General features: G+C 60.0%; 7 protein-coding genes across 32 annotated transcripts; 5 read left to right on the top strand and 2 right to left on the bottom strand.

The window, feature by feature from the left end:
• On the bottom strand, nucleotides 1-2,393 carry TRPT1 (tRNA phosphotransferase 1). 15 transcript variants are annotated; one of them, XM_007994286.3, is made up of 8 exons: nucleotides 2,241-2,393; nucleotides 1,978-2,061; nucleotides 1,691-1,772; nucleotides 988-1,163; nucleotides 735-909; nucleotides 477-566; nucleotides 273-386; nucleotides 1-144 (listed from the first exon to the last, which is right to left on the bottom strand). In XM_007994286.3, the coding sequence occupies exons 2-8, from the start codon at nucleotides 2,050-2,052 to the stop codon at nucleotides 53-55; spliced, it is 804 nt and encodes a 267-aa protein (XP_007992477.1). In that variant the 5' UTR covers nucleotides 2,053-2,061; nucleotides 2,241-2,393; the 3' UTR covers nucleotides 1-52. The 15 variants fall into 15 exon arrangements, with proteins under 15 accessions (XP_007992477.1, XP_007992529.1, XP_037855080.1 ...); XM_007994338.3 differs by having other exon boundaries at nucleotides 273-383; nucleotides 477-533; XM_037999152.2 differs by having other exon boundaries at nucleotides 994-1,163.
• Nucleotides 2,394-2,460: 67 nt separating this feature from the next.
• On the top strand, nucleotides 2,461-5,915 carry NUDT22 (nudix hydrolase 22). Of its 2 annotated transcripts, XM_007994372.3 has the most exons (6): nucleotides 2,461-2,631; nucleotides 2,838-3,335; nucleotides 3,771-3,869; nucleotides 5,146-5,243; nucleotides 5,376-5,469; nucleotides 5,749-5,915. In XM_007994372.3, exons 1-6 carry the CDS (start codon nucleotides 2,629-2,631, stop codon nucleotides 5,887-5,889), a joined length of 933 nt encoding a protein of 310 aa, XP_007992563.1. In that variant the 5' UTR covers nucleotides 2,461-2,628; the 3' UTR covers nucleotides 5,890-5,915. The 2 variants fall into 2 exon arrangements, with proteins under 2 accessions (XP_007992563.1, XP_007992567.1); XM_007994376.3 differs by lacking the exon at nucleotides 3,771-3,869 and having other exon boundaries at nucleotides 2,477-2,631.
• Nucleotides 5,916-6,330: 415 nt separating this feature from the next.
• DNAJC4 (DnaJ heat shock protein family (Hsp40) member C4) lies at nucleotides 6,331-10,379 on the top strand. Of its 10 annotated transcripts, none has more exons than XM_073015140.1 (6): nucleotides 6,360-6,841; nucleotides 7,793-7,886; nucleotides 8,354-8,538; nucleotides 8,625-8,789; nucleotides 9,824-9,916; nucleotides 10,009-10,217. In XM_073015140.1, exons 1-6 carry the CDS (start codon nucleotides 6,756-6,758, stop codon nucleotides 10,118-10,120), a joined length of 735 nt encoding a protein of 244 aa, XP_072871241.1. In that variant the 5' UTR covers nucleotides 6,360-6,755; the 3' UTR covers nucleotides 10,121-10,217. The 10 variants fall into 10 exon arrangements, with proteins under 10 accessions (XP_007992386.1, XP_037855079.1, XP_072871241.1 ...); XM_007994228.3 differs by having other exon boundaries at nucleotides 6,450-6,841; nucleotides 8,628-8,789; XM_073015139.1 differs by having other exon boundaries at nucleotides 6,451-6,841; nucleotides 8,318-8,538; nucleotides 8,628-8,789.
• A 168-nt stretch (nucleotides 10,380-10,547) lies between these two features.
• VEGFB (vascular endothelial growth factor B) lies at nucleotides 10,548-14,367 on the top strand. Of its 2 annotated transcripts, none has more exons than XM_007994176.3 (7): nucleotides 10,548-10,810; nucleotides 11,375-11,417; nucleotides 11,731-11,927; nucleotides 12,172-12,245; nucleotides 12,775-12,810; nucleotides 13,008-13,243; nucleotides 13,935-14,367. In XM_007994176.3, the coding sequence occupies exons 1-6, from the start codon at nucleotides 10,751-10,753 to the stop codon at nucleotides 13,219-13,221; spliced, it is 624 nt and encodes a 207-aa protein (XP_007992367.1). In that variant the 5' UTR covers nucleotides 10,548-10,750; the 3' UTR covers nucleotides 13,222-13,243; nucleotides 13,935-14,367. The 2 variants fall into 2 exon arrangements, with proteins under 2 accessions (XP_007992367.1, XP_007992372.1); XM_007994181.3 differs by having other exon boundaries at nucleotides 10,637-10,810; nucleotides 13,109-13,243.
• Nucleotides 14,368-17,460: 3,093 nt separating this feature from the next.
• LOC103233318 (FKBP prolyl isomerase 2) lies at nucleotides 17,461-18,675 on the top strand. The gene is made up of 2 exons (XM_037999140.2): nucleotides 17,461-18,427; nucleotides 18,598-18,675. Exon 1 carries the CDS (start codon nucleotides 17,494-17,496, stop codon nucleotides 18,289-18,291), a length of 798 nt encoding a protein of 265 aa, XP_037855068.1. The 5' UTR covers nucleotides 17,461-17,493; the 3' UTR covers nucleotides 18,292-18,427; nucleotides 18,598-18,675.
• Nucleotides 18,602-20,332, top strand: FKBP2 (FKBP prolyl isomerase 2). The gene is made up of 5 exons (XM_007994151.3): nucleotides 18,602-18,772; nucleotides 19,402-19,514; nucleotides 19,653-19,699; nucleotides 20,040-20,075; nucleotides 20,167-20,332. The coding sequence occupies exons 1-5, from the start codon at nucleotides 18,602-18,604 to the stop codon at nucleotides 20,226-20,228; spliced, it is 429 nt and encodes a 142-aa protein (XP_007992342.1). The 3' UTR covers nucleotides 20,229-20,332.
• Nucleotides 20,333-20,730: 398 nt separating this feature from the next.
• On the bottom strand, nucleotides 20,731-22,984 carry PPP1R14B (protein phosphatase 1 regulatory inhibitor subunit 14B). Its single transcript, XM_007994091.3, is given in 5 exon segments — nucleotides 20,731-21,005; nucleotides 21,105-21,137; nucleotides 21,379-21,462; nucleotides 22,558-22,839; nucleotides 22,841-22,984. Coding segments are annotated over 5 exon segments (597 nt in total). The 5' UTR covers nucleotides 22,970-22,984; the 3' UTR covers nucleotides 20,731-20,936.
• Nucleotides 22,985-24,372: the final 1,388 nt, after the last annotated feature.

Raw genomic sequence — 24,372 nt, 5'->3', positions numbered from 1 at the left:
TGGAGTTTCTTTCTTGTTACTTTTTAAAATTTCTTTTTTATAAATTAATATTTTATTGTTGGATCCTTCTCCTTTCTCTGGAGCAGTGCTTGGGGCCACTCCGACACACTGTCTCTTCATCACCAGCCAAGGAAAGGGGCTTTCCTGATAGAGACAAGAGTTGGTTAAAGAGAGGTCTAAGTCAGTCTGGGGTTGGAAGCTAGGAGAGAGGTGAGGGCAGAAGGACACAGGCTTCAGGCACAAGGGATAGGGGCTGGGGTGGTGGCTCTCACGGGTAGGGCGTAGCTGCAGGGCCTCCTTGAAGTACTTGGGAAGCAGGAAGCCATCAGTATTCCCTGGAGTCAGAATCACCCCATTGGCAGAGCGGAAGAAGGATATTCCATCTGCTGACAGAGCCAGAGATGTGACTCATGCCCTCCCTGAAGGCAAGGCCAGCCCCTGTTTTGTCCAGACTCCCCTGCTTTGTCCAGACTCACCTGCCAGAGCCAGGGGTCCATCAATGAACACAGCTATTTCACAATGGGGCCGCATGCCTGCAGAGACAGCTGAAGCTGGGGACTGGGCACCTAGAGGGCAGTCAGCAACCTGGGTAGACTGGGGTCCTGGGCTGGGATTGCAGGGTTGCTGCTCCATGCCAGGCATGGGGTGGCCTCAGACAAGTGTTGCAACCTTTGGAGGGGACCTGGGAGGACAGAGTGGGTGGGAGTAGCTAGGTGAGAGGGAAGGGCACTGACCACTGATGACACTGGGGTCTCCAGGCAGTCCTGGGGCCAGGTGGATGTGTGTCCTTCCCCCGCAGGACAGGCCCTTGAGTAGGATGGATGGCCAGTGCTTCCAGAATGTACCATGGACTAGCATCGGGGGCAGGGCCTGTGGCGTCTCCAGGGGCATCAACTCCAACTCAGGTACCTGGTTGAATAGGCAGCAGTGAGACCCCCTTCGCAGGCAGGGGTCCCTCCCATCTGGCTCTCGTGCTTGTCCCCTCACCCCGACCTGCAGGGAATGGCCCTGGTTGGCTCGGATGAGAAGGCCAGTGCTGGGATCCCCCTGCTGCAGGGCAAACCGCTGCTTCCTATTGGTGTCCACCACGCGCTGCACATCTTCAGCAGAGAAGCCGCGGAACTGGGGCAACTGCAGAAGGGCGCCCAGGGGCACGAAGCCATCTGTGGGCAGGCAGGGTGCTCAGGAGCCAATCTTGCTCTGGACCGGGCCAGGGTTAACAGGGAGCTACAGGCAACCGAAACAAAGTCTGGGCTTGGAGATCGCTTGGGCATCCTCTGTAGGACCTTTTGAGTCTCCCCTTTCTGGGTCCCAGTTTTTTCAACTTACATAAAAAGAGGATCTGCCTCACGGAGGGGCAGGGAGGTGAGTGCTCAGCGTAGAGCTGGCCTGGAGTGCACACTCACAACACCAGCTGCCCCATACCCTCCGGGGTACACCCTCGAGGTAAGTGCTGATCTGGCTGCTTGGCTGGAGGGGGCGGTCACCAGGCCTGGCCCAGACAAGAATTCTCCTCAGTCTGCTGTGGACATGACAGGGCCTCTAGGCCTTGCTCTCCTCTGTGCATGGGGAAGAAGTGCCCTCTGTGCCTTCCTCAGGGAGCAGTGGAGGCAGCCGAGGGGGGAGGAGTCGCAGAGAGGCTCACGTTTCTCTCTGGGCTCAAGCCCCAGCCTCCAAGGCCCCTACTTACCAGCTCCCATGGGAAGCCCCAGCTTCAAGGCCCCATGGCGCAGGGCATAGGACAGAGCCTTGGACAGCTGCACGTCTCGGTCCTGAAAGAACCCAGCAGTGGCCCCTGGTCTCCATGGTGACCCTGCCCTGCTGCCCATCCTGAACCCTCAATGACCCACTGCAGAGAGAGCCCAGAGAGAAAGGAGTGCCAGTGGTCTCCAGGAATAGTAGGACCCTTCAGCTCCTCCCCCCAGCAACTCCCAGGGAGCCTGGACTGGTGGGAGGGGGTGGGGAGGAGGCGCGCACCTGTTCCCGGGGTCTGGGGGCCCTTCTACCCCTAGACCCTGCTGCTTCCTGCCTTCCTCCTCCAGAGGATTTCATGGCCAAGACCTGTGGGGAGCAGTGACGAGGGGGGACTGCTTTAAGGCCCCTCCCACGTCCCCACCCCTCCCAGAAAGTCACAAAGCCTCAGGAAGTGAGCGCTGGGTGGGAGTATAAGGCTCATTAATTTCACCACCTCCATGCTCTGCTGCAGAGAGGGAAACTAAGGCCCAGCAGGACAGACTTGCCCAAGGTCACACCGTCAGCCACGAGCGCAAGGAGGCCGAGTCCCACACTCCAGATCACTGGTGTCCCCCGCAAGGCGGTCTGGGAGGCAGGGCCGAAGTGCAGACTGATGGGGCGGAAGCGTCGGGGCTGCGGGTACAAACCTCCACGCTCCTTGACCCCGGCGGGGCGGGCGGCGGGCCCGCCAATGAAAAGCCGCGGGGGAAGGGGGCGGGCACTTCCGCTTCGGGGAAGGGGCGGAGCCTGCGTGAACTGGAGACCGGGGAGCGCCGGCTGGAGGCTGGAGCTTCTGGGCCCTGGAAAGGGGTCCCCGCGCGTCCCGAGTCGGAGGCAGACCCCTGGGTTTGAGGGGAATGGGCATTTGGGGGCGCCTGAACTCAAGACCGCTGGATGGTAGGGATGCCCGGGCGTCCCGGACACCCTGCGGGACTCGGGGCTCCTGCGGGAAAGAAGGGGCGCTTTACTGCCCAGGGAGTGGTCGGGGGGTGGAGAAGGACTGCGGGTACCCTCAGGAGGTCTGCGACAGACGGGGCCAGCTGCGCAGCCCAGGAGTGGTAGTGGCCCCCCTGGGTGACAGGCCTGGCTCTGTCCTCCCCCAGAGCTGCCCCGTCCAGATCATGGATCCTGAGGTGACCCTGCTGCTGCAGTGCCCTGGCGGGGGCCTGCCCCGGGAGCAAGTACAGGCCGAGCTGAGTCCCGCCCACGACCGACGCCCACTGCCAGGTGGGGACGAGGCCATCACTGCCATCTGGGAGACCCGGCTAAAGGCCCAACCCTGGCTCTTCAACGCCCCCAAGTTCCGCCTGCACTCAGCCACCCTGGCGCCCATTGGCTCTCGGGGGCCACAGCTGCTTCTGCGCCTGGGCCTTACTTCCTACCGAGACTTCCTGGGCACCAACTGGTCCAGCTCAGCTGCCTGGCTGCGACAGCAGGGGGCCACCAACTGGGGTGACACGCAGGCCTATCTGGCGGACCCACTGGGGGTGGGCGCTGCACTAGCCACGGCCGATGACTTCCTTGTCTTCCTGCGCCGCTCCCGGCAGGTGGCTGAGGCCCCTGGGCTGGTGGATGTGCCTGGTGGGCACCCTGAGCCTCAGGTGAGATGCCAGGCTGGGCACAAAGACCCAGACGGCTCAAGGGAGTTGCAGCTCTCCACCCTCCCAATCCTCCCAGCTTTGGTTTCCTCATTCCTTAAAGGGAAAATTGGCCTGGTGTTTCTCTGAAAGTTTGCTCAGGGCAGTCCAGCTGCCTCCCCACTGACCCCTGCCCCAGTCCTGTGAGAAACTAGAAAACACAGGGGGGAAAGACTGGGCACAGGAAGAAGATGTCTTACCCCACCCCTGCCCCCTGTGTATCCCCTTGGAAGCTGGACCTCTGGTTGTCTGCCAGGAAAAGGACAGCAGACTCAGGATCACTAAGTCTCTTACACTGTACCACATCAGGCCCTTAGGGCCAGCAGGTACAGGCTTGCTGGTTCTGAGATGGGGCAGGGGGAAGAGGTGGGAGCAGGAGCTGAGCCTGACCTCTCACAGGCCCTGTGCCCTGGTGACAGCCCCCAGCACCAGGACCTTGCTGGGGAGCTGGTGGTACGTGAGCTCTTTTCCAGTGTCCTTCAGGAGATCTGTGATGAGGTGAGTGAGGGTGACCTGGACAGGGTGGTAGACATGAAGGGAGGGGTTAGGACTTGCTAGAATTCTACAGATCTGGGCTGGCGGGAGGCCTGCAGGCATCTGGCCAGCAATGATAGAAGAAATTGGCTTTGCAGCTAGGCATACTAGGAGTGGAATTCTAGCCCACAGTACTCTCTGCTTTGGATTCCTCTTCTTTTCTTTTCTATTTTTTAGACAGAGTCTCACTCTGTCGCCCAGGCTGGAGTGCAGTGGTGCGATCTCAGCTCACTGCAAGTTCCGCCTCCCAGGTTCACACCATTCTCTTGCCTCAACCTCCCGAGTAGCTGGGACTACAGGTGCCCGCCACCATGCCTGGCTAATTTTTTTGTATTTTTAGTAGAGACGGGGTTTCATCATGTTAGCCAGGATGGTCTCGATCTCCTGACCTCATGATCTGCCTGCCTCAACCTCCGAAAGTGCTGGGATTACAGATGTGAGCCACTGTGCCCAGCGGATTCCTCTTCTTTTCTTTTCTTTTTTCTTTTTGAGACAGAGTCTTGCTCTGTTGCCCACGCTGAGTGCAGTAGTGCCATATCGGCTCACTGCAACCTTTGCCTCCTGGGTTCAAGTGATTATCATGCCTTGCCCGGCCAAGGATTCTTCTTTTCAATGGAAACAATGATAAATATCTTACCTACTCCCCAAGTTTGTTGAAAAAGGAGTAAGTGTGGCAGGGCGTGGTGGCTCATACCTGTAATCCCAGCACTTTGGGAGGCCGAGGCCAGTAGATCATCTGAGGTCAGGAGTTCGAGACCAGCCTGGCCAACATGGGGAAACCCCATCTCTACTAAAAATACAAAAATTAACTGGGCATGGTGGCGTGCACCTGTAATCCCAGCTACTCAGGAGGCTGAGGCAGGAGAATCACTTTAACCTGGGAGGCAGAGGTTGCAGTGAGCTGAGATGGCGCCACTGTACTCCAGCCTGGACGACAGAGCGAGACTCCATCTCAAAAAAAAAAAAAAAAACAAAAAACGGAAAAAGGAGTAAGTGGGAGTCCCAGTCACTAAATTGACTTCTCTTGGGTGACCTTGGGCAACGTGTTCAATCTCTCTGGTTTTGGTGTACCTGTAAAACAAACATGCCCATCATCTGACATTCTGTGATGCCAGGCCCTTGATCTACAGGCTGTAAAGTGCTGTACACAGGCAACAGGCTGTTTTTCATTGAGAGGGGCAGGGATGTGGGCAGTGGCATTGATAGGGGGGACCTCCCTCTACCCCACCCTCCACCGCAGGTGAACCTGCCGCTGCTCACCCTGAGCCAGCCCCTGCTGTTGGGCATCGCCCGAAACGAGACCAGTGCTGGCCGAGCCAGTGCGGAGTTCTATGTCCAGTGAGTGGGCTCGGGTACATGATCCTGGGTCTTGGGGAGGTGGGTGGTGAGGAGTGGGCTGAGGCAGCTGTGGCTCCACAGGGACCCCGCAGGGGCTGGTCACCCACTAAGCCACCCTGTGTTCTTGTCCAGGTGCAGCCTGACTTCTGAGCAGGTGAGAAAGCACTACCTGAGTGGGGGACCCGAGGCCCACGAGTCTACAGGAATCATCTTTGTGGAGACACAGGTGCAGAGTGACAAACCATCTTGCTTGGAGGCCAGGGCTGGGGCCTGCAGAGGCCTGGCAATGCATTATCTCGTAGGGGAGGTGTTGGCTGGGTCACAATTCCCTCCAGAGGCACAAGATTTGCCCTTAGTGCAAGGGAAAGGTCCAGGGACCTGTTCAGCCCCTTAACATGCCTCCCTAAGGACAGCGCAGAGGTCTCTGAGGCTCAGGAATTCTGGGCACAGCCCTGGCAGGAGATGTGGCAAGCTTGAATGCCTGGGTCTTCTTGTCTCCCCACAGAACATGCGGAGATTGCAGGAGACGGAGATGTGGGCTGAACTCTGCCCCTCGGCCAAAGGCGCCATCATCCTCTACAACCGGGTTCAGGGAAGTCCCACTGGAGCAGCCCTAGGGTCCCCAGCCCTACTCCCACCGCTCTGAAGATAATAAAGGACTTTATTCTTGGATTCCGTTGGCATCTGCTATTTCTGTGACAGAGAGGAACAGTGGGCCCTGAGTGCGTAAGGCAGGACAAGTGACCTGAGGAAAAAAAAAAAAAAAAAAACCCGCCCAGCCTCAGTGTCCTTCTCTACAAGCAGAGGATAAGAGCTATGGCTCCCTTGGCTGCCTCCTGAGAGGCTCCGGGGCCGAAGCAGCTCTGTAAGATATGCCCCCTGCAGAGGGGAGCAACAGCGGAACGGAGAGACGGTGGCCGGGCCGAAAGCGTCACAAAACCTCAGAGAGCGGGCTCTGTCCCGCCCGGTCCCCGGGTGGGCGCCCATGCCTGTCCGGGGAGTCCACAGGCTGAGGGACCGGAGGCACCAAAGGCCAATAGACATGTAGGGGCGGAGTCTCCACCAATTTTTTTTTTTTTCCCGCCTGGTGGACGTGGTCTTGGCATCCACGCCAATGAGAGTGCGAGGGCGGGGCCTGACTAGACGCAGGAAATGGCGACGGCCGCGGGTCCTTGAGCAGTGGGGGCGGGGCCTGGTTGTGGCCCCTCCTTCGCCCGTCCACAAGCTCCCTGGGTGGGAACGGGGTCTCGGAGTACCTGGCTGGTTGGCCAGACCCCGAAGCCAGCGCTGGGAAGGGCTGCGGATGCCCGGGTGAAAGAAAGGGGCAGGTCCAAGAATACGCAGGTCTGGTCCTAGGCAAGAAATGCCCCCTCCCGGGGCCTGCTTCAGTCTTCCTTCGCAGAACACCAGGCCGGGCCCCTTCTCTCTGCCCCCGGGTGCTTGAAGTCTAGCCCCCATCCTGGTACCAGCGCGCTCTTGGTAGCCTCCTTTCCCAGCTGCCCGCCCGCCGCCATGCCGCCCTTACTACTCCTGCGCCTGTGCCGGCTGTGGCCCCGCAGCCCTCCCTCCCGGCTCCTCGGAGCGGCCGCCGGGCAGCGGTGAGTTGGGCGCGGGGGGCCGGCCCGGTTGTTCAATGGGTTTCTGTTTGCCCTATGTGCTGAGATAGTTGTGGTCTCTACTCCGTGTCAGGAGGCTCCCAGGTTTGTCTCAGGTAACCCTCGCCTTCCCTGCTGAGGATCAGAGATAGAGAAGACCTCCAAGGTCATACACCGATTTAAGCAGCAGAGGAGGAGTTTGAGTCCAGTTTAAACCCAACGCTTTTACCACAGCTCTAGTGGTTTTCAAGCATCACTGTGCATAACCCTCTGTGGGAGGTGGGAGATGGGGAGGTGTTGGGTACAAAAATCCAGATTCCTCGGCTCCGCTCTGGAGATTCTGAACTGGAGGAATCAATTAGGTGGGGCTCAGGAATCAGTTTTTTCTTTCTTTTTCTTTTATCTTTTTTTTGGAGACGGAGTTTCGCTCTTGTTGCCCAGGCTGGAGTGCAAATGGCACAATCTCTGCTGGGCACAATCTCGGCTCACTGCAACCTCCGCCTCCCGGGTTCAAGCGATTATCCCGCCTCAGCCTCCCCAGTAGCTGGGATTACGGGCATGCGCCACCACAGCCAGCTAATTTTGTATTTTTAGGAGAGACAGGGTTTCTCCATGTTAGTCAGGCTGGTCTTGAACTCCTGACCTCAGGTAATCCGCCCTCCTCGGCCTCCCAAAGTGCTGGAATTACAGGCGTGAGCCACCGCACCTGGCCAGGAATCAGTATTTTCCAACAAGTTTTTGGACTCCACTTTGAGAAATCCTGACCTGCACTATGCCTGAAACACTCCAAAGGAGGGCTGATCTGGAGACAGATTTGTCCTGGGACCTGTTTCAGCCCTCTCAGCTCCTGGTGGCTGAGTTGAAGGGTGTAGCCCAGGGAGGGGCTGGGAAAGGCAGGGCAGAGCTAGCTTCTGGGTTCCCTCAGCCCCTGCAGGTTTGTGACTCTGTCCACAGGTCCGGTCCCAGTAATTATTATGAACTGTTGGGGGTGCATCCTGGTGCCAGCACTGAGGAAGTTAAACGAGCTTTCTTCTCCAAGTCCAAAGAGGTACCCGTACCCCTAAGGTGGGGAGGGGGAGCAGGAACTCTGAGCCAGTGGGGGTGTGCTTCAAATTCCCAGGAGTAGACCTGCATCTCTGGCTGGTGCCACATTTTTTCAACCCTCATAGGGAGTGGCGGGTGCTCAAGGGTGGGGGAAAGGCTGTGGGCAGGAGCCAGGGGTCCTGTCTGATGGGCTGGGCTTGGTTTTCTTGACCTGCCTGCCTGCTCTTAAGAAACCTGGACCGGGGCATATGGTGAATGCAGGGGGCTGGCAGGTGGGGAGGGCTTGAACGCAGGAGGAGGCAGGAGTCCATGCTCTCTGGCCTTCTGAGGAGTGGGCAGGCCTGAGTGAGGGTCACTGACCAGGCAGGGCTTCTGGGTATGACTGGAGCCCTGGTGTGGGTGGATGTCATCAGCATGGGTCCTGGGGAGGGACAGGCAAAGGGGGATAAGGGGAGTCCTGCCCCACCCCAGCTGCACCCGGACCGGGACCCTGGGAACCCAAGCCTGCACAGCCGCTTTGTGGAGCTGAGTGAGGCATACCGTGTGCTCAGCCGCGAGCAGAGCCGCCGAAGGTATGATGCTCAGCTCCGCTCAGGTGGTCCCCCAAAGTCTCCACAAACTACAGCCCATGACAAGTCTGCCGGCCAAACACACAGGTACAGTAATCCCGCCCTCACCTTGCCCCACCCCCAGGTCTCTTGGGGAGGCTCATTTCCACAATGTCCCTTCCTCTGCCTCCCAGCAGCTCCTGGGCACCCCCCAACACACAGTACTGGTCCCAGTTTCATAGCGTGAGGCCACAGGGGCCCCAGTCGAGGCAGCAGCAACACAAACAAAACAAGCAAGTGCTGGGGTACTGCCTCCTCTTCATGCTGGCGGGCATGGGCCTGCACTACATTGCCTTCAGGTGATGCCTGTTCTCCCCGGGGTGATGGGCAGAGGGCAGGAGGGTGGGCGAATTCCAGTGTGGTCAGCCAGTCCTCCACAGCACCTCGTGTCCCGTACTATTGTGTCTCTCAAGCTAACAGTTGCTTGAAATCGGTCTCTGGAGCCCCTCCTTACTTAGTAAAGACAGCGCTGCAATAAGAGCTAACACTGTCATTTACACTTTTTCATATTTCGAATATAAATCTTTCGTGCTGGCTTCCAGGAAGGGATTGAGCCAAACAAAATCAAGCACAAGCAGCAAATGCAGCACAGCTCATTCATTTGGCAGCAGGCATCTCCCCGCCACTCTCGCGTGGCACGAAGCTGACTCTCTTTTTTGTTTTCTTTTTTCTTTTTTTTTTTTTTTGAGGTGGAGTCTCACTCTGTCGCCCAGGCTGGAGTACAGTGGCGCGATCTTGGCTCATTGCAACCTCACCTTTGCCTCCTGGGTTCAAGCAATTCTTCTGTTTCTGTCTCAGCCTCCCAAGTAGCTGGGACTACAGGCGTCCACCACCACGCCTGGCTAATTGTTTTGTATTTTTAGTAGAGATGGGGCTTCACCATATTGGCCAGGCTGGTCTCAAACTCCTGACCTCACATGATCCATGCGCCTCGACCTCCCAAAATAGAGGGATTACTGGCATGAGCCACCGCGCCTAGCCACGAAGCCGATTTTCTATAGCAAATACCTAAAGGCCAGTGCCCACTGCTAGCAGCCTGCCTAGTTCAGTGATGGAGTTAGATGCATACCCTTTCTAGTCTTTTGGGAGGAGCACCCCCATGTCCACAGCTGCTGTAACACCTCGAAGTGGCCAGGGACTTCGGATGCCACTGGACCCTAGACAAGCCAGGGCCACTCTGAGCCCTCCCTACCTATCACAGGCAGGGTTAGGCTGAGGTCCCTAACCCTGTGTGGGTTAAAAAGCTGTGAGGCCCCTAGAGTGGGGTAGAAGGGGGCAGGACTTCAGGGACAACAGGAATTCGAGTCCCAGGGTTAATTGTGACACATTGCAGGAAGGTGAAGCAGATGCACCTTAACTTCATGGATGAAAAGGATCGGATCATCACAGCCATGTACAATGAAGCGCGGGCGCGGGCTCAGGCCAGGTCTGTCCCTGCTCTATTCTGCCCCCTGCTCCCTGTCCCGACACCACACTTCGGGATCCCTATCCCAACCACCCAGGTGCCCTCTCCTCCAGCGCCAACAGAGCCAGCCTTCAGCAGGAGCGACAACAGCAAAGGCAGCAGCAGCCGCCACCACCGGAGCCAACTCAGGTCCCCGAGATCGTGCCCCCGGGCGCCGGCCCCTGAGGGGCTCACCTGGATAGGGCCTGCAGTGCGTTCCCGCCTTGCTTCCTTCCCGGGACTGCCCGCTTCCCAAAACGCGCGCAATAAATTGATTCGCAGAGCTAGTGTGCGGCTCTCTCCTTCAGGCCCGGCGCCCCCTGCCCCGGCTTCGCCGAGGGGCAGCGCCCCGCCCTCTGGGTAGTGACTGCGGCGACCCGGGAGCCCGGCCCCCTGGGCGGTGCGTCCCCTTTCCCCTGCAGCGGCGGGAGGCGGGAGGGGGTGTGTGGAGGAGGCGGGCCCCGCCGGCGGCCTCGCCCCCCCACCCCGCCGCCCCGCCCCCGCCCCACGGCCCGGTGGGGAGCGCGTGTCTGGGTCACATGAGCCGCCCGCCCGCCAGCCCGGGCCCGGCCCCCCGCCGCCCCCGCCGTCCCCGCCGCCGCCGCCGCCGCCCGCCGCCACCGGCCGCCTCCGCTGCTCTGCGCTGCGCTGCCTGCACCCAGGGCTCGGGAGGGGGCCGCGGAGGAGCCGCCCACCGCGCCCGGCCCCCGCCCGCCGCGCCCGGGCCCGCGCCATGGGGCTCTGGCTGCCACCACCCCCCGCCCCGCCGGGCTAGGGCGATGCGGGCGCCCCCGGCGGGCGGCCCCCGCGGGCACCATGAGCCCCCTGCTCCGCCGCCTGCTGCTCGCCGCGCTCCTGCAGCTGGCCCCCGCCCAGGTACGTGCGGCCCGACAGCGCGCCCGCCGGCCCGCCGTGCCCTCTCTCAAGGTTGGCGGAAGTGAGGAGGCGACCCGCGGCCTCGGCCGGGGGGATCTGCGGGGTCCGGCCTTGGACGCGGGCGTCTCGGGGGCCCGGCGCGTGCATCCCCTGGGAGGTGCCCCTCCCCGCTGGCCCGCCAGCCCCAGTCTGGGGCCACTCCTCCGCCCCACCCCGTCCCCTGGGCACCGCCGGGGGCGGGGCTCCCTCAGTGCTCGCAGGACCTGCTTCGGTGCCCACTGTGCGCGCTCCTGATCTGCATGCAGCCCCCAGACATGCTCGGTTCTGCGGCCTGGAGATTTGACGTGGCCGCCGGAGCACCTGTTGTGTTTTGGGCCAGGGCAGGTCCGGGGTGGCCAGGAAAGGACAGGTAAAGCTAGAGCAGTGGCCACAGGAACAGAGCAATCTGGAAAGATGTCAGAGAGGTGATGAAGCCTCCTGATGCAAGAGCAAAGCCCCAGGGATGGCGACAGGGAAAGACCCTCCTAAAGTGTACCTTGGGTACAGGTCTTTTCTCTCCCACAGGCCCCTGTCTCCCAGCCTGATGCCCCTGGCCACCAGAAGAAAGGTAATACTCATAAAAATTCGGCACTAGCCAGCACTGAGGGGGTTTGTCATCGGCCCTGATTCCAGGTGCCTCGTGTCCATCATCTTGTATAACTCCCCTAGAATATGCAAACTGTTATTCTACCCATTTCACAGAGGAGGAAATTGAGGCAGCGGGGTTACTGGGATCTGGATAAACAGGGCAGGGGAAGACAGGTTGTGAGGGCAGAGTGGGGAGGGCTACTGGAGGGAGACTTGGGGACTGCGGGGGACAGCTGCTGGGAGCAGCTGCAGGAAAAACAGTGAGGACTTAACCCCTACCGGTCTGCTCCCAGTGGTGTCATGGATAGATGTGTATACTCGCGCTACCTGCCAGCCCCGGGAGGTGGTGGTGCCCCTGACTGTGGAGCTCATGGGCACCGTGGCCAAACAGCTGGTGCCCAGCTGCGTGACCGTGCAGCGTTGTGGTGGCTGCTGCCCTGACGATGGCCTGGAGTGTGTGCCCACTGGGCAGCACCAAGTCCGGATGCAGGTACTGGGCATATGGGGCAGTGGGCAGGGGATGCAGGTACTGGGCAGGTGGGGCAGTGGGCAGGGTGGATGCTGGCTGGCTCTGGGGCTGGGGCAGCCTGGAGACTGAGGCACAGGAGGTAGGGTTGGGGGGAGGGCTGGTGGCCAGCCTCCTGGCTGTTGGGTGAGCTTTTCTCCCTCCAGCCTTAGAGCATCCCCTTTCTCTCTCTCCCTCACTGTCCCTGCTGTTCTTCTCCTGAGCACAGATCCTCATGATCCGGTACCCGAGCAGTCAGCTGGGGGAGATGTCCCTGGAAGAACACAGCCAGTGTGAATGCAGGTGCCAGCCAGGCCCGAATTCTGAGCTTACAGAGGCCAGGCTTGGGGGGTGCTGGGTATGGTGGTCCACAGAACTGGGGACCAGGTTCCTAAGAGTAGAGCCAAGGGTAGGCCTTGGATCTGGGGCAACAAAGTAGGATGCTTGGGTCAGTGGCTCACACCTATAATCCCAGCACTTTGGGAGGCCCAGGTGGGCAGATCATCTGAGGTAAGGAGTTCAAGACCAGCCTGGCCAAGATGGTGAAACCCCGTCTCTACTAAAAAAAAAAAAAAAAAAAAAAAAAAAAAAAAAAAAAAAAAAAATTAGCTGGGTGTGGTGGTGGGTGCCTGTAATCCGAGCTACTTGGGAGGCTGAGACAGAAGAATAGCTTGAACCCAGGAGGCGGAGGTTGCAGTGAGCCGAGACCATGCCACTGCACTCCAGCCTGGGCAAGAATAGGGAAACTCAGTCTCAAAAAGAGAGAGAGAGAGTAGGATGCTGGGATTTCCTGATCTTCCTCCTCTTTGTGTCTATCTCTCTTACTTTTCAGACCTAAAAAAAAGGACAGTGCTGTGAAGCCGGACAGGTGAGTCTTTTGGACTCCAGCTGAGTGGGGGCAGGGGGAGTACAAGTGAGTCCGGAAGCTGTTGCCCCTCTTTCTCCTCCCACCTGTCCCCCGCTTTCCCTTTTCCTCTGCTCCCCAAGCCTGTGTTCTCTGTCCCGACCCCAGCTCTAGGGAAGACTCTTCCTTCCCACCCCAGACATGTCGCTTCTCCTCCCTAGGGCTGCCACTCCCCACCACCGTCCCCAGCCCCGCTCTGTTCCGGGCTGGGACTCTGCCCCCGGAGCACCCTCCCCAGCTGACATCACCCATCCCACTCCAGCCCCAGGACCCTCTGCCCACGCTGCACCCAGCGCCACCAGCGCCCTGACCCCCGGACCTGCCACTGCCGCTGTCGACGCCGCAGCTTCCTCCGTTGCCAAGGGCGGGGCTTAGAGCTCAACCCAGACACCTGCAGGTGAGGTGTCTGTAGGGTGGTGTTTGTTTGGGAAGGCACCAAGGTCCTGTCCTGGAGCAGATCCAGGGTGAGCCTGCCAGTAGGAGGAGGGCCAGGGAAGGGGAAACTGTTGAATGTGTTGAACAAATATTTACCAAGCAGCTGCTGGCACCTGGAGCTATGTAAGCAAGTCCAACATTCTAACTCAGGAGTCAGATACAGGAGGGACGATGCCAGCAGAGGATGTCAAGGGCTGTGGTGAGGGGCACCTGGCCTCATCTTTCAGAGGTCAGAGATCTCTTGGAGGAGGTGACATCTGCCTGGGGTAGAAAAGTGGGACATAGCTTTTCCAGCTTGCAGTTTGGGCCTTCCCAGAAGCCCCTGTGGTAGACATCTCCCTACCTATGGGCTTCGAGAGAACATAGTGGAACCCTCGTACACCCTTATCTGATGTATTTCTCACCACCTCTCTCCTGCAGTGAGGCCATGGGGTGACATCATATGGGCCAGGCCAGTGGGGGCTCCCAAGGAGTGTCAGGAGGGGATGGCCTTCACAGAAGGTTCATCCTTCCCCCTGCAGCCTCCAGTGCCCAGGGCCGAGTGGTGCGGCAGGACGCTCAGGTTGTGATCTTAGTGGGCCCGAGGCACACGTGAGTCCAGGGCTGGGGCTGCGCTCCAGCCAGCATGAACAGATCACTTCCTCCCTCCTCAGGTGCCGGAAGCTGCGAAGGTGACACATGGCTTTTCAGACTCAGCGGGGTGACTTGCCTCATAGGCTATATCCCAGTGGGGGGACAAAGAGGAGCCTGGTAAAAAACAGCCAAGCCCCCAAGACCTCAGCCCAGGCAGAAGCTGCTCCAGGACCTGGGCCTCTCAGAGGGTTCTTCTGCCATCCCTTGTCTCCCTGAGGCCATCATCAAACAGGACAGAGTTGGAAGAGGAGACTGGGAGGCAGCAAGAGGGGTCATATACCAGCTCAGGGGAGAATGGGGTACTGTCTCAGTTTCTAACCACTCTGTGCAAGTAAGCATCTTACAACTGGCTCTTCCTCCCCTCACTAAGAAGACCCAAATCTCTGCATAATAGGATTTGGGCTTTGGTACAAGAACTGTGATCCCCCAACCCTGATAAAAGAGTTGGAAGGAGCTGTCCCTGCCTGTGTCACTGTTTGTCACTGTCCAGGCTGGCTAGTTTGGGCATGAATGTCTGCATCACTAAATCTAAAGCTTGTCTTGCTCCCTCGTCGTGCAGATGGAAGAAATGAGGACTAAGGCTCCACAGCACATCCCAGGCAGGGCCAGAATTATGTATTCATCACTTTCCTTTTTTTTTTTTTTTTTTTTTTTTTTGAGACGGAGTCTCACTCTGTCTCCCAGGCTGGAGTGCAGTGGCCGGATCTCAGCTCACTGCAAGCTCCGCCTCCCGGGTTTACGCCATTCTCCTGCCTCAGCCTCCCGAGTAGCTGGAACTACCGGCGCCCGCCACCTCGCCCGGCTAATTTTTTGTATTTTTAGTAGAGACGGGGTTTCACCGTGTTCGCCAGGATGGTCTCGATCTCCTGACCTCGTGATCCGCCCGTCTCGGCCTCCCAAAGTGCTGGGATTACAGGCGTGAGCCACCGCGCCCGGCCACAGTATTCATCACTTTCATGTTATTGCCAGGCATGGGAGTCAGGGAGAGCCCAGTCAACAGCCTGCCCTCCTGCTCTTCACCGGGGTTCTTTTCTGGAAGGAGACAACCTCTGTGGCCAAAGAGCCTGGGGTAGGACCCAGATCTGCTGAGTGACCTTGCTTGTCACTACCCCTGCCTCTCTGAGCAGCAGTTTCCACATGTGCACATAGAGGGAACAGAAGATTGCTATGGTTGGCTTCCTCGGGTCTCAGAGAAGTTTGAGACTATCTTTACATAATAGAAAAAAAACATTTGTTCTTCCTGCCAGGCAGCACTTTCAGCATCTGCTGCTTTTTGTTCCCTGCAGCTTGAATCTAAAGCCCCGATACCTGCCCTGTCTTTTTTTTTTTTTTTTTTTTTTTTTGAGACGGAGTCTCGCTCTGTCGCCCAGGCTGGAGTGCAGTGGCGCAATCTCGGCTCACTGCAAGCTCCGCCTCCCGGGTTCACGCCATTCTCCTGCCTCAGCCTTCCGAGTAGCTGGGACTACAGGCGCCCGCCACTGCGCCCGGCTAATTTTTTCTATTTTTTAGTAGAGACGGGGTTTCACCATGGTCTCGATCTCCTGACCTTGTGATCCGCCCGCCTCGGCCTCCCAAAGTGCTGGGATTACAGGCGTGAGCCACCGCGCCCGGCTACCTGCCCTGTCTTAATTTCACTCCCATTTCCCCTGAAAGGGAAGCACCAAAGGTCTGGGGCTGGTGGGCCTGGTTTGGACGGCAGGCTCCCCTCAAACCAACCCACACAGTTTTTTTTCTTTCTTTTTTTTTTTTTTTGACAGAGTCTCACTCTGTTGCCCAGGCTGGAGTGCAATGGTGCGATCTCCGCTCACTGCAACCTCCACCTCCTGGGTGCAAGCGATTCTCTTGCCTCAGTCTCCCAAGTAGTTGGGATTACAGGCGCCCACCACCACGCCCAGCTAATTTTTGTATTTTTAGTAGAGATGGGTTTCACCATGTGGGCCAGGCTGGTCTGGAACTCCTGACCTCAGGTGATCCACCTGCCTCAGCCTCCCAAAGTGCTGAGATTAAAGGTGTGAGCCACCATGCCCGCCCAACCCACACAGTTTTCTCCACCCTCACCTCCCTCGCACCCTGCAGCTCCCTTCACTAGTTGCTGCCTGAGATTCTCCTGACTTGTCTATCCCAGCCCAAGCCCAGCCCCCACCCTTCTCCCTGCAGCCTCCAGTGCCCAGGGCTGAGTGGTTTGGGGTGGATGAAAGGCCAACCTTGGGCACCAGTGCTTTGCCTGCTGAGGCAGGACATTTGGGGTAGAGTTAACTCAATTGGGCAGCCACCGGGAGGGGAGGGGCAGCCACCCTAATGGAGGCTTTCTCTGAGGTGTTGGGTCAGAGCATGTGGGTATGATTTTAGTGGGCCTAAAGCAGGAGTGGGTTGAACCAGCAGACAATTCCTGACAGCGATTACTACTTTCAAATCATTTTCTCAGTCATGATGTCACTAGACATGCCATAGGTCAATTAGCATGACGCAGAGGAGGGTTAGGGCTCCAAAGAGCTACCACCTCCAGAGCCCAGTCAGCCCCACCAGACATGCACAATGCTTCACATGCACCTCCTCACTTCCTCCTTAATTCTGAGGTCAGCATCATGATTGTCTTCCTTTTACAATTGAGGAAATAGGCTCAGAAAGGCTAATTGGCCGGGGGATTTGACCTCAAATCAGCTGTCTCCCTAACCTTCAACTTAGGTTTAGCTGCCTCTCAACCGCAGGTTCATTACTTCAGTTGACAGATGTTTGGTGGCTGCTGGGGCGCCTGAAAATAAGTCTGGTGGGGGAACAGGCCCAGCCAGATCATTCCAGTCATGAGTCACAGTCCAGGTGCACAGGTAGAGGTAAGCCTGGCTCCTGGGAGAGAGACGTGGGCGGGAGCATTGGCTGGAAGCCAGGGCTTGGCACTGAACATCATCTCGGTCCTGCAGGGATCCCGTGGGCTGGGTGTCATCAAGCCCGTGTTACACGCCTGTGTTGGATGACAAATTCCACCAAGCACACAGCCGACCCGTAATTCAAACCTGAGGGTCACTGTGAAGCCCAGGCTCTTTCCACAGCGACTGAGGGCTGTGGGCTATGATGAGGCCTGGGAAAACAGGAGTGCTGTGGGAGAGGCTGGAGGCGACTTGAAATGGCTCCTCAAGACCCCCTCCGGGAACCCACGCCGGCCTGACCTTACTATCACCTCGGCCGGAAGTGCCTCCGGCCTTTTCGGAAGTCACTTTCACCTAACCTTACAGACTACCGCTCCGCCGGAAGTGACGCAGGCAGCGCCGTCGTGGGGGCGGGGCTAGGGAAAGACCCGCGCCAGCGGGCGTGTGGCCGCGGGTTTCGTACGGCCCAATGAGGGAGGGCGGCGTGGCCCGGCCTGGTAGCGACAAGGACGCGCCTGCGCAGAGGCGGCAGCACCACCGGGGTTGACTCCGGGGGCGCGGCGAGGAGGTGAGCGGGGGCCACAGCCCGGGCTGGGGGGAGCCGGGGTGCAAGAGGGCAGGCTGGATCAGGCCGGGCAGGAGCGGACCGGGCTCCGAGTGTCAACGAGAGCTAGGTGACTAGGAAATTGGGGGTGGGGGCCGGAGCTGTCCGGAGATGCCGCAGGGGGAGGGTTCTCACGCCGCACGGGGCGGAGCCCTGGGACTCGGGGCGGGACGTGGAACCGGGACGGGTGGGACCTCCGAGCTGGTGCCAGTGGAAGGCGGAGCCCGGCGGCAGGGGGCGGAGCTAGGAAGGTCGGGGGACGGAGCCTGGCTCTTGAAGGAGGAGCTGGAGGAGGTGAAAGGCGGAGCCTCGGGGTCGGAAGCCGAGGGGGACGGAGCGCAGGCGCTGGGGGCGGGGCTTCAGCCGGTGAGTGGCGTGGCTACGGCTCCGGAAAAAGGGTCTAGTTCTGTCGAAGGCGGGGCTGCAGGCCCGGGGGCGGCACCGCGTCCTTCGAAGGGCGGTGCCAAGGAGTCAAGGGAGGAGCCCGGCCCGAGTAATGGCCCCGGGCGTACTCGCGGGGGTGGTCTCCGTGGTGGCCGGGCTTGGGGACGCGGTAGGCCGAGAACTCCACCGGGAGAGGTGGTGTGGGTGGAGCGGGCTCGGCGGCCAGCAGACACAGGGCCAGTCTGGGTGCCCCGGAGACCCCCAAGGGCTCAGAGTTGGGGCGGCGCCTCGGGCGGAGGCACAGGACCAGGCTGGGGCGTATCTCCCGAGGACCCGGGCTCCTCGGAGCCACCCAGCGGGGATGTGTGGGTGCCTCGGGGCCGGCCCCCGGCAGCGGCCGCAGAGGTGTGGGTGTGCTGGGCCGGGGGCAGCTGGGTGTGGCGTGAGTGGGACCGCCCAGTCGGGGCAACTGCAGTGCAGCCAGATAGGGTCTGGACTTTACGCAAAGGGACAGGTGGGAACTGAAGAGCGGAGGTGGGGACCGGGAGGGAGGGAAGGTATGGGGGTGAGCAAAGGGGCGGGGCCCTGGCTGCTGTGGCCTCCCCTGACCCCCTCCCCCCGCTGCTGGGGTCCTCGGCCAAGCCCCCTTCTCACTGGACTGGTAAGTGTGGCCCCGGAGCCCGGGGGAGAGGGCGGTGACCCGGGACAAAGGGGATTCCCCGGGGCAAGCAAGATGCAGTGGTGGTGGAACCCTCCTGTTACCTACCCGTGTTCCATATTCTCCCTGCTTTCCCCCACGTTCAGTCGGTCGGTCGGGGTCTGTGCCCACAGAAACATGAGGCTGAGCTGGGTCCGGGTCCTGACAGTACTGTCCATCTGCCTGAGCGCCGTGGCCATGGCCACGGGGGCCGAGGGCAAAAGGAAGCTGCAGATCGGGGTCAAGAAGCGGGTGGACCACTGTCCCATCAAATCGCGTAAAGGGGATGTCCTGCACATGCACTACACGGTGAGTGGGATGGGCGGGCCTTTTGGGAGTGGATGGGGCTTCCGAGGACCAGAAAGTGCTTGGGAGTCTGGTTCTCCATCAGCCAGGTAGATGACCTTGGACAAGTCCCCTCTCCCCTCTAAGCCAGTTTCCATGGTTCTGCCTTGCCCTTGCCTACTGCCCAGGTGGGCACCAGCAGGCAGTGACAGTATACTGTGAGCTGCCCAAGGCTCTGTCCTCTTAAAAAACTATGACCAGCTGGGCACAGTGGCTCACCCCAGTAATCCCAGCACTTTGGGAGGCCAAGGCACATGATCACCTGAGGTCAGGAATTTGAGACCAGCTTGGCCTCATCATGAAATTTTCTCTACTGAAAATACAAAATTAGCCGGGCGTGGTGGCAGGCGCCTATAATCCCAGCTACTTGGGAGGCTGAGGTGGGAGAATTGGTTGAACCCGGGAGGCAGAGGCTGCAGTGAGGCAAGATCATGCCACTGTACTCCAGCCATGGCAACAGAGACTCCATCTCAAAAAACAAAAAGGACTGACCACCAGTGCTGTGGGGGCCAGCTTGATGGGGAAAGCAGCTGAGGGAGGGGGATGTCTGGGGTGGTCCCCTCTTCCTCACCGACCTTCTCCTGGTCCCACAGGGGAAGCTGGAAGATGGGACAGAGTTTGACAGCAGCCTGCCCCAGAACCAGCCCTTTGTCTTCTCCCTTGGCACAGGCCAGGTCATCAAGGGCTGGGACCAGGGGCTGCTGGGGTGAGTCGTGGGGAATGGGCTTGGGAGCGGGGGCGTGCATGGCCACCGCCCAGGAGGTAAGTTGTGGGAGGCAAGCCCCAAGAATACAAGACAGGGGCCCTGGGTGCTGCCATGGGCTGAGCATGTGTCTTCCTGCAGGATGTGTGAGGGGGAGAAGCGCAAGCTGGTGATCCCGTCCGAGCTGGGTAAGAGGCCCCTCCTGAGGGTGCAGAGCAGGTTGGGGTGTGTGACTGGGAAGGGTGAAAGCTGCTTCAGCCTTTCACTGGTCTTCACCATATCCATTCATTACAATACACGCCTTCTCCAAGTTTGGCTGTCTAGCAGTGAGTACAGGGCAAGATCCTTGAAGCACTCAGCTGTAGCGGCCCAACTCTGCCCTTGCCAGGCCTTTGGCACCCCCTTCCCATCTCCATTACCCTTCTCCATCTCTGGCCTTCTTGCTGAGAGGGGCAGAACACCCTCCCTTTGCCGAAGCTGGAAGGGAGCTTGGCCATCACTGACTGTTTCTTTGTGCATCTTCAACAGGGTATGGAGAGCGGGGAGCTCCCCCAAAGATTCCAGGTAGTAAACCTTTTGACGCCCCCCATCACCTGCAGCCAGCCCACCTCCCTGTGGCCCTGGTTGGCCTTTTGACTCCCCTTCTCCCCTACAGGTGGTGCAACCCTGGTGTTCGAGGTGGAGCTGCTCAAAATCGAGCGACGATCTGAGCTGTAACCAGACTGGGGAGGGGTAGGGGGAGAGGCCCCCATCAGGGACCAGACTGTTCCAAAAAAAAAAAACAAAACAAACAAAAAAAACAAAAAAACTTAAAAGCCCAAGGAGTAAGCCTGTGTGTGTTTGTGGGCCCTGAGAGACTCAGAGACCTCAGCTCTGGCATACCCCACCACCTTCTCTTTTCCCCACTGTGGAGCCTTGGGGATCTAGGCTCAATGGACATGGTGGCCCTTGCCCAGAGAAAAAGGAGTGCTCCTGCCTGCCAGCAGCAATAGCACTGCTCCCCAGCCACTTCCAGCTCCTGGTCTGGGAGCCAGCACTGGGCTATCATCATGGCTACATGGCCCTCAGGAAGGCCTGTGGTCACCTGGGGAGAAGCTGAGCTGGCAGAAGTCACAGAGCAGGGTGCCCCCTAAGAGACAAGCCGAGCCTGTTAGCTGCACCAAAGGCATCTCCTAGCTTTATTAACGGGCCCGCGCTGCAGAGTCAATATAAAAACACAAAAAGTCCCATCAGTTTAATAACAATAAAAAACCCCAAAAGTGGAAAACTGAGGGGGCAGGGGAAGAGACCCCTGGGCCAGGGGCACGAGGAGCCCTGCTCATGGCACCAGGCCTGGCCGCAGGGTCCCCCGGTATTGCTGTTGCTACGAGGTCGGGGGGCAGCGATTGTCCTGTGGGAGCCACCGTTCGCCTGGGTCGGGGACCCTCACTTCTTCTGGGGTGTGCTCAGCTTCTGCATGCCCCGGATCTTGTCCAGCAGGCCAGAGATGAAGGCCTGGGTGGGAGGATAAACATTAAGGAGACCAAACTCCTAGACGACAGGAGCCAGGCTCCCCCCACCCCCCCCAACCCCCCCACCAGGGAAATCTCTTACCTCTGTGGGTTTGTAACAGTCAACCAGCAGCTCCTAGCAGGGGATAGGGGAGGAAGGATAAGTGAGTCCTCGGGAGTGGGGGCCTGGAGCTCACGTTTACCGACTTCCAAGGGACTGGGGCCACCCTGAGGCACAGGAGATGCCACAACCACCTCACAGCTATGCATTGGCCCCATTCCGCTGAGGCAGGAGCTGAGGCTTGAGGGCCTGGCTCCACAGCCTCGCTTTCCCAGGGCAGTGCCTCAGGCAACCCGCTGCCCCTCAGCCCCCTCACCTTGACCCTGGCAGCCCGGGCATCATCACTCTCCATGTCCAGGAGCTCATCCACATCAATCTCCAGTTCTGGGATCTCCTCTTCCTGGGGTGGGGGTGGGGGAGGAGGGAGAGACATGAGCCTGAGTTGGAGAGAGGGGTTGAGGCCCCTGCCTACCTCTGAGGAACCCGGCCCTCTGCCCAGCAGACACAACGGCAGCTGCTCTGAGGAGGAAAACAGATCAGGCCCGTGCCAAGGCAAACTGCCCAAAGCGGGGTGGGGGGGGAGCTTCCTGTCCCTGCCAGTGGGCACCGGGGGTTCCAGACAAGGCCAGACAGCCAGGGCTGGGGACCCAGCAGATGTGTCTCCCCAACATCCGGGCCCCCCATCTCACCAGAGCACCGGTGGGTGCAGCTGTCCCAGCTTATCATACCCCCCTCCCCTCCCCCAAACACCTGTCACAGCTCCCCGGGAGCGAGGAGGAAGTGAAGGCTGAGGGGTCACTGGGAAGGACCCAGGCCTGGCAAAGAGGAAACAAAGAGCCCATGCTTTGGTGAGGGAGGGGTGCCCACCACCCTGCCCCACCCTCCGCAGGAAGCCCCTATCCTGTTTGTAGTCAGCTGCATTCCAGGGCTGGGCTAGGGTAGGCAGGCAGCACTGGGCAAGCCCACTCCTCCACCCTGCCCCCCGGGGCCTGAGTCACCGTCTGAACAACCAGGGAGTCATGGGGGTGGAGAAGCAGAGCCCAGAAAGCGGGCTAGCCTGCACGCACGCCAAGATGGAGCTCCAGGCTAGCCCACAGAACAGCCCGGCCCCAGTCGCCTACCAGACCAGCCCCGTGTAACCACAGTCTAAGCCAGTGGGCACTAGGCGGTGAGACCTCCTGCCGCTGCCAGCCCAGACTAGCCCCCTTGCCTCTTGCCCAAGGTCCAGGCCACCCCTTGAGGCTTCTGGAGGACACTAAGCTGGACCCGGGGAGTGGCATAATGGGGGCCAGGGTCCGAGGCAGCGGAGAAGATAGAAGTGACTTAGGTCAGGGAAAAAAGAGTATATATTGGGAGCAAGGAGTGCAGAGGGGAGGAGAGCGCGCAGGGAAGCAGAGCGCCCTTTGACTCTGGTGACAGGCAAGCTCCTAGTGGGGCTCCCAGGCGGACCGGCTCGAGACCGATTTTGAGGTGTCGGCGCGGGGTGGGAACACACCTGGCAGTCGTAGAGGCGCGTAAGCTGCTCCAGGATCCACTCCTCTAGGTTGAGGCGCTTCCGTAGTTCCTTGCGGTCATACTTGACGGTGACCTTCCCTTGGCGCCTCACTGGGCCCTCATCGTCCGCGCCACCCGGGCCCTCTCCTGCGGCCCCGGGGGGGCTCTGAAAGTAGACGCGTGGTCCTGGGCCGCCACTGCCCGGCCCGGGGGCCGGGGCAGCCAACGCCGCGCCCCCCGCCGTGCCGCTGTCCGCCATGGCGGCCGCCGGGGCCACGTGCGCGCGTTGGGCCCCTCCCTGCGCCGCCGCCTCCGGGACGCCCGCCGGCTGGCTCGGGTTAGCTCGCCGGCTCAGCTCCGCGCGGCTCCGCGGCGAGGGCGGCGGCGGGGGCGCCCGGGGGCAGCTGCAGCATGCGGAGCCCCCGGGCCTGGCCTGGCCGCGCCCCGCCCCCTCCCCGCCGATCCGCCCGCCCTTTGTCCCCCGCGGCCGCCGCCCGAGCTGCCGCCGCCGAAGCGCTTTCTCTGTCTAGCTCTTCCTCCGCCCCCCGACCACACCCCCTTAAAGGGCCAGCCCCTCTACGGGCCCCTCTCCCCTACTCCGCCCCCGGGCAGGGGTAGGGGAGGGTCTATTCGGCAAGGGAAGGCCTAGCTGTCCATATCGCCCCCAAATGCAACCTTCCAGTCCCAAACCCAGGCGTTTTAAGCGCTCAGGACGACGATTTGCGCTCACGCCAGGACCCTAGTCCTCATTGGACCCTTCCTCATTCTATCCTCATTGAGGCCATCTGAGAATAGGAACCATCTAAGAATGCAGGGGAGTGGACATCATGTGCAGACAGGGAGTCTGGTGAGGAGACGCTGCGGTCCCGATGTTCAGGTCCTCCAGCCCTCGGCCAGCGAGGGGCAAACGGGCTGCTCCGCACGGACCGACACGTGGACTGGGCTCCCGGGAAAGTAGGAGTGGAGAAGGCGGGCAGGAGCTGTCCGGGTCCCTAGACTCTGACTAGCAGGTCCCACGCCCCCAACGGAGGAAGCCGGGGCTGGGGGGTGAGCGGTGGCACCCGGCCGGCCCGAACGGCCGACCCCGGGCAGCCACCGCCCACCGGCAAGATGGCGCGGGGCTCGGGCTTGTGGGAAACGGAGTCCGCGCCCGGCACCGCCCCTCCCCCGCTGTGCGGCCAGGCCGGGAAGCGCAAAGTTGTTTGGGGCCTCCTCTGCGCCCCGCGACCCGTGTGTGCACAGTGTGGGAAACTAAGGCGCAAAGAGCTGGGCAGTGCGGGGGCCGGGACTCATAATAATAAAGGCGATAATCGCGGCTGCCCCTACAAGCGTGCGTCCGGACCGCCGCCCAGTCGGCTCCGCCGAGAGGGGGCCGTGCCGGGGCTTCTGCACCCCAGCCCTGCGGCCCCTCGGTCCTTCACACAGCCCTGGCTCACCTCCTATAAGTGGACGGCGCATCCCGTTCCCTCCTCTATTTGATTTTCTGCATCTTTAAATGGCCTCATTCATTCGTTTATTGTCTGTCTCCCACTTTTAGATTGTGAGTTCCGTGGGGCTGAGCCCTGCTTGGACATGGCCTGCTGGTGCCACCAGGCTTGAATGGTCTTCAAATCCACTGCTATTAGGCAAATTATCTGGTTCCCGCTGAACCCCAGCACCTAGAACTATGTCACACTCAGTAGGTCGCCGCATTGGTTGAACAAATGATTTTGAAAGAATGAATGGCTTCCTCTGTGCCTGCATTTCCTCAGAAGGTTGTAACACAGATTAAATAGGAAAATTCGTAGAAAGTTCAATTACTACACCACAGAGGTTA

Source organism: Chlorocebus sabaeus, chromosome 1, assembly GCF_047675955.1.
Source record: "Chlorocebus sabaeus isolate Y175 chromosome 1, mChlSab1.0.hap1, whole genome shotgun sequence".
NCBI lineage: Eukaryota > Metazoa > Chordata > Mammalia > Primates > Cercopithecidae > Chlorocebus > Chlorocebus sabaeus.
The sequence above is the reverse complement of the archived record's forward strand: the minus strand, read 5'-3'. Positions and strand labels throughout refer to the sequence as shown.

Coding starts and splice junctions, on each gene's coding strand:
- DNAJC4 (XM_007994195.3), top strand. CDS start 6,756: ATGCCGCCCTTACTACTCCTGCGCCTGTGCCGGCTGTGGCCCCGCAGC. Junction 6,842..7,792: donor GGAGCGGCCGCCGGGCAGCG/GTGAGTTGGGCG, acceptor CTCTGTCCACAG/GTCCGGTCCCAGTAATTATT. Junction 8,539..8,624: donor TCTGCCGGCCAAACACACAG/GTACAGTAATCC, acceptor TCTGCCTCCCAG/CAGCTCCTGGGCACCCCCCA.
- FKBP2 (XM_007994151.3), top strand. CDS start 18,602: ATGAGGCTGAGCTGGGTCCGGGTCCTGACAGTACTGTCCATCTGCCTG. Junction 19,515..19,652: donor TGGGACCAGGGGCTGCTGGG/GTGAGTCGTGGG, acceptor GTCTTCCTGCAG/GATGTGTGAGGGGGAGAAGC. Junction 20,076..20,166: donor AGCTCCCCCAAAGATTCCAG/GTAGTAAACCTT, acceptor TCTCCCCTACAG/GTGGTGCAACCCTGGTGTTC.
- NUDT22 (XM_007994372.3), top strand. Junction 3,336..3,770: donor GTGGGCACCCTGAGCCTCAG/GTGAGATGCCAG, acceptor GACCTCTCACAG/GCCCTGTGCCCTGGTGACAG. Junction 5,244..5,375: donor AGTGCGGAGTTCTATGTCCA/GTGAGTGGGCTC, acceptor GTTCTTGTCCAG/GTGCAGCCTGACTTCTGAGC.
- LOC103233318 (XM_037999140.2), top strand. CDS start 17,494: ATGCCGCAGGGGGAGGGTTCTCACGCCGCACGGGGCGGAGCCCTGGGA.
- TRPT1 (XM_007994268.3), bottom strand. Junction 1,773..1,977: donor CCCCCAGACCCCGGGAACAG/GTGCGCGCCTCC, acceptor GGGTTCTTTCAG/GACCGAGACGTGCAGCTGTC. Junction 387..476: donor TGGACCCCTGGCTCTGGCAG/GTGAGTCTGGAC, acceptor TGGCTCTGTCAG/CAGATGGAATATCCTTCTTC.
- VEGFB (XM_007994176.3), top strand. CDS start 10,751: ATGAGCCCCCTGCTCCGCCGCCTGCTGCTCGCCGCGCTCCTGCAGCTG. Junction 10,811..11,374: donor TGCAGCTGGCCCCCGCCCAG/GTACGTGCGGCC, acceptor TCTCTCCCACAG/GCCCCTGTCTCCCAGCCTGA. Junction 11,418..11,730: donor CCCTGGCCACCAGAAGAAAG/GTAATACTCATA, acceptor GTCTGCTCCCAG/TGGTGTCATGGATAGATGTG.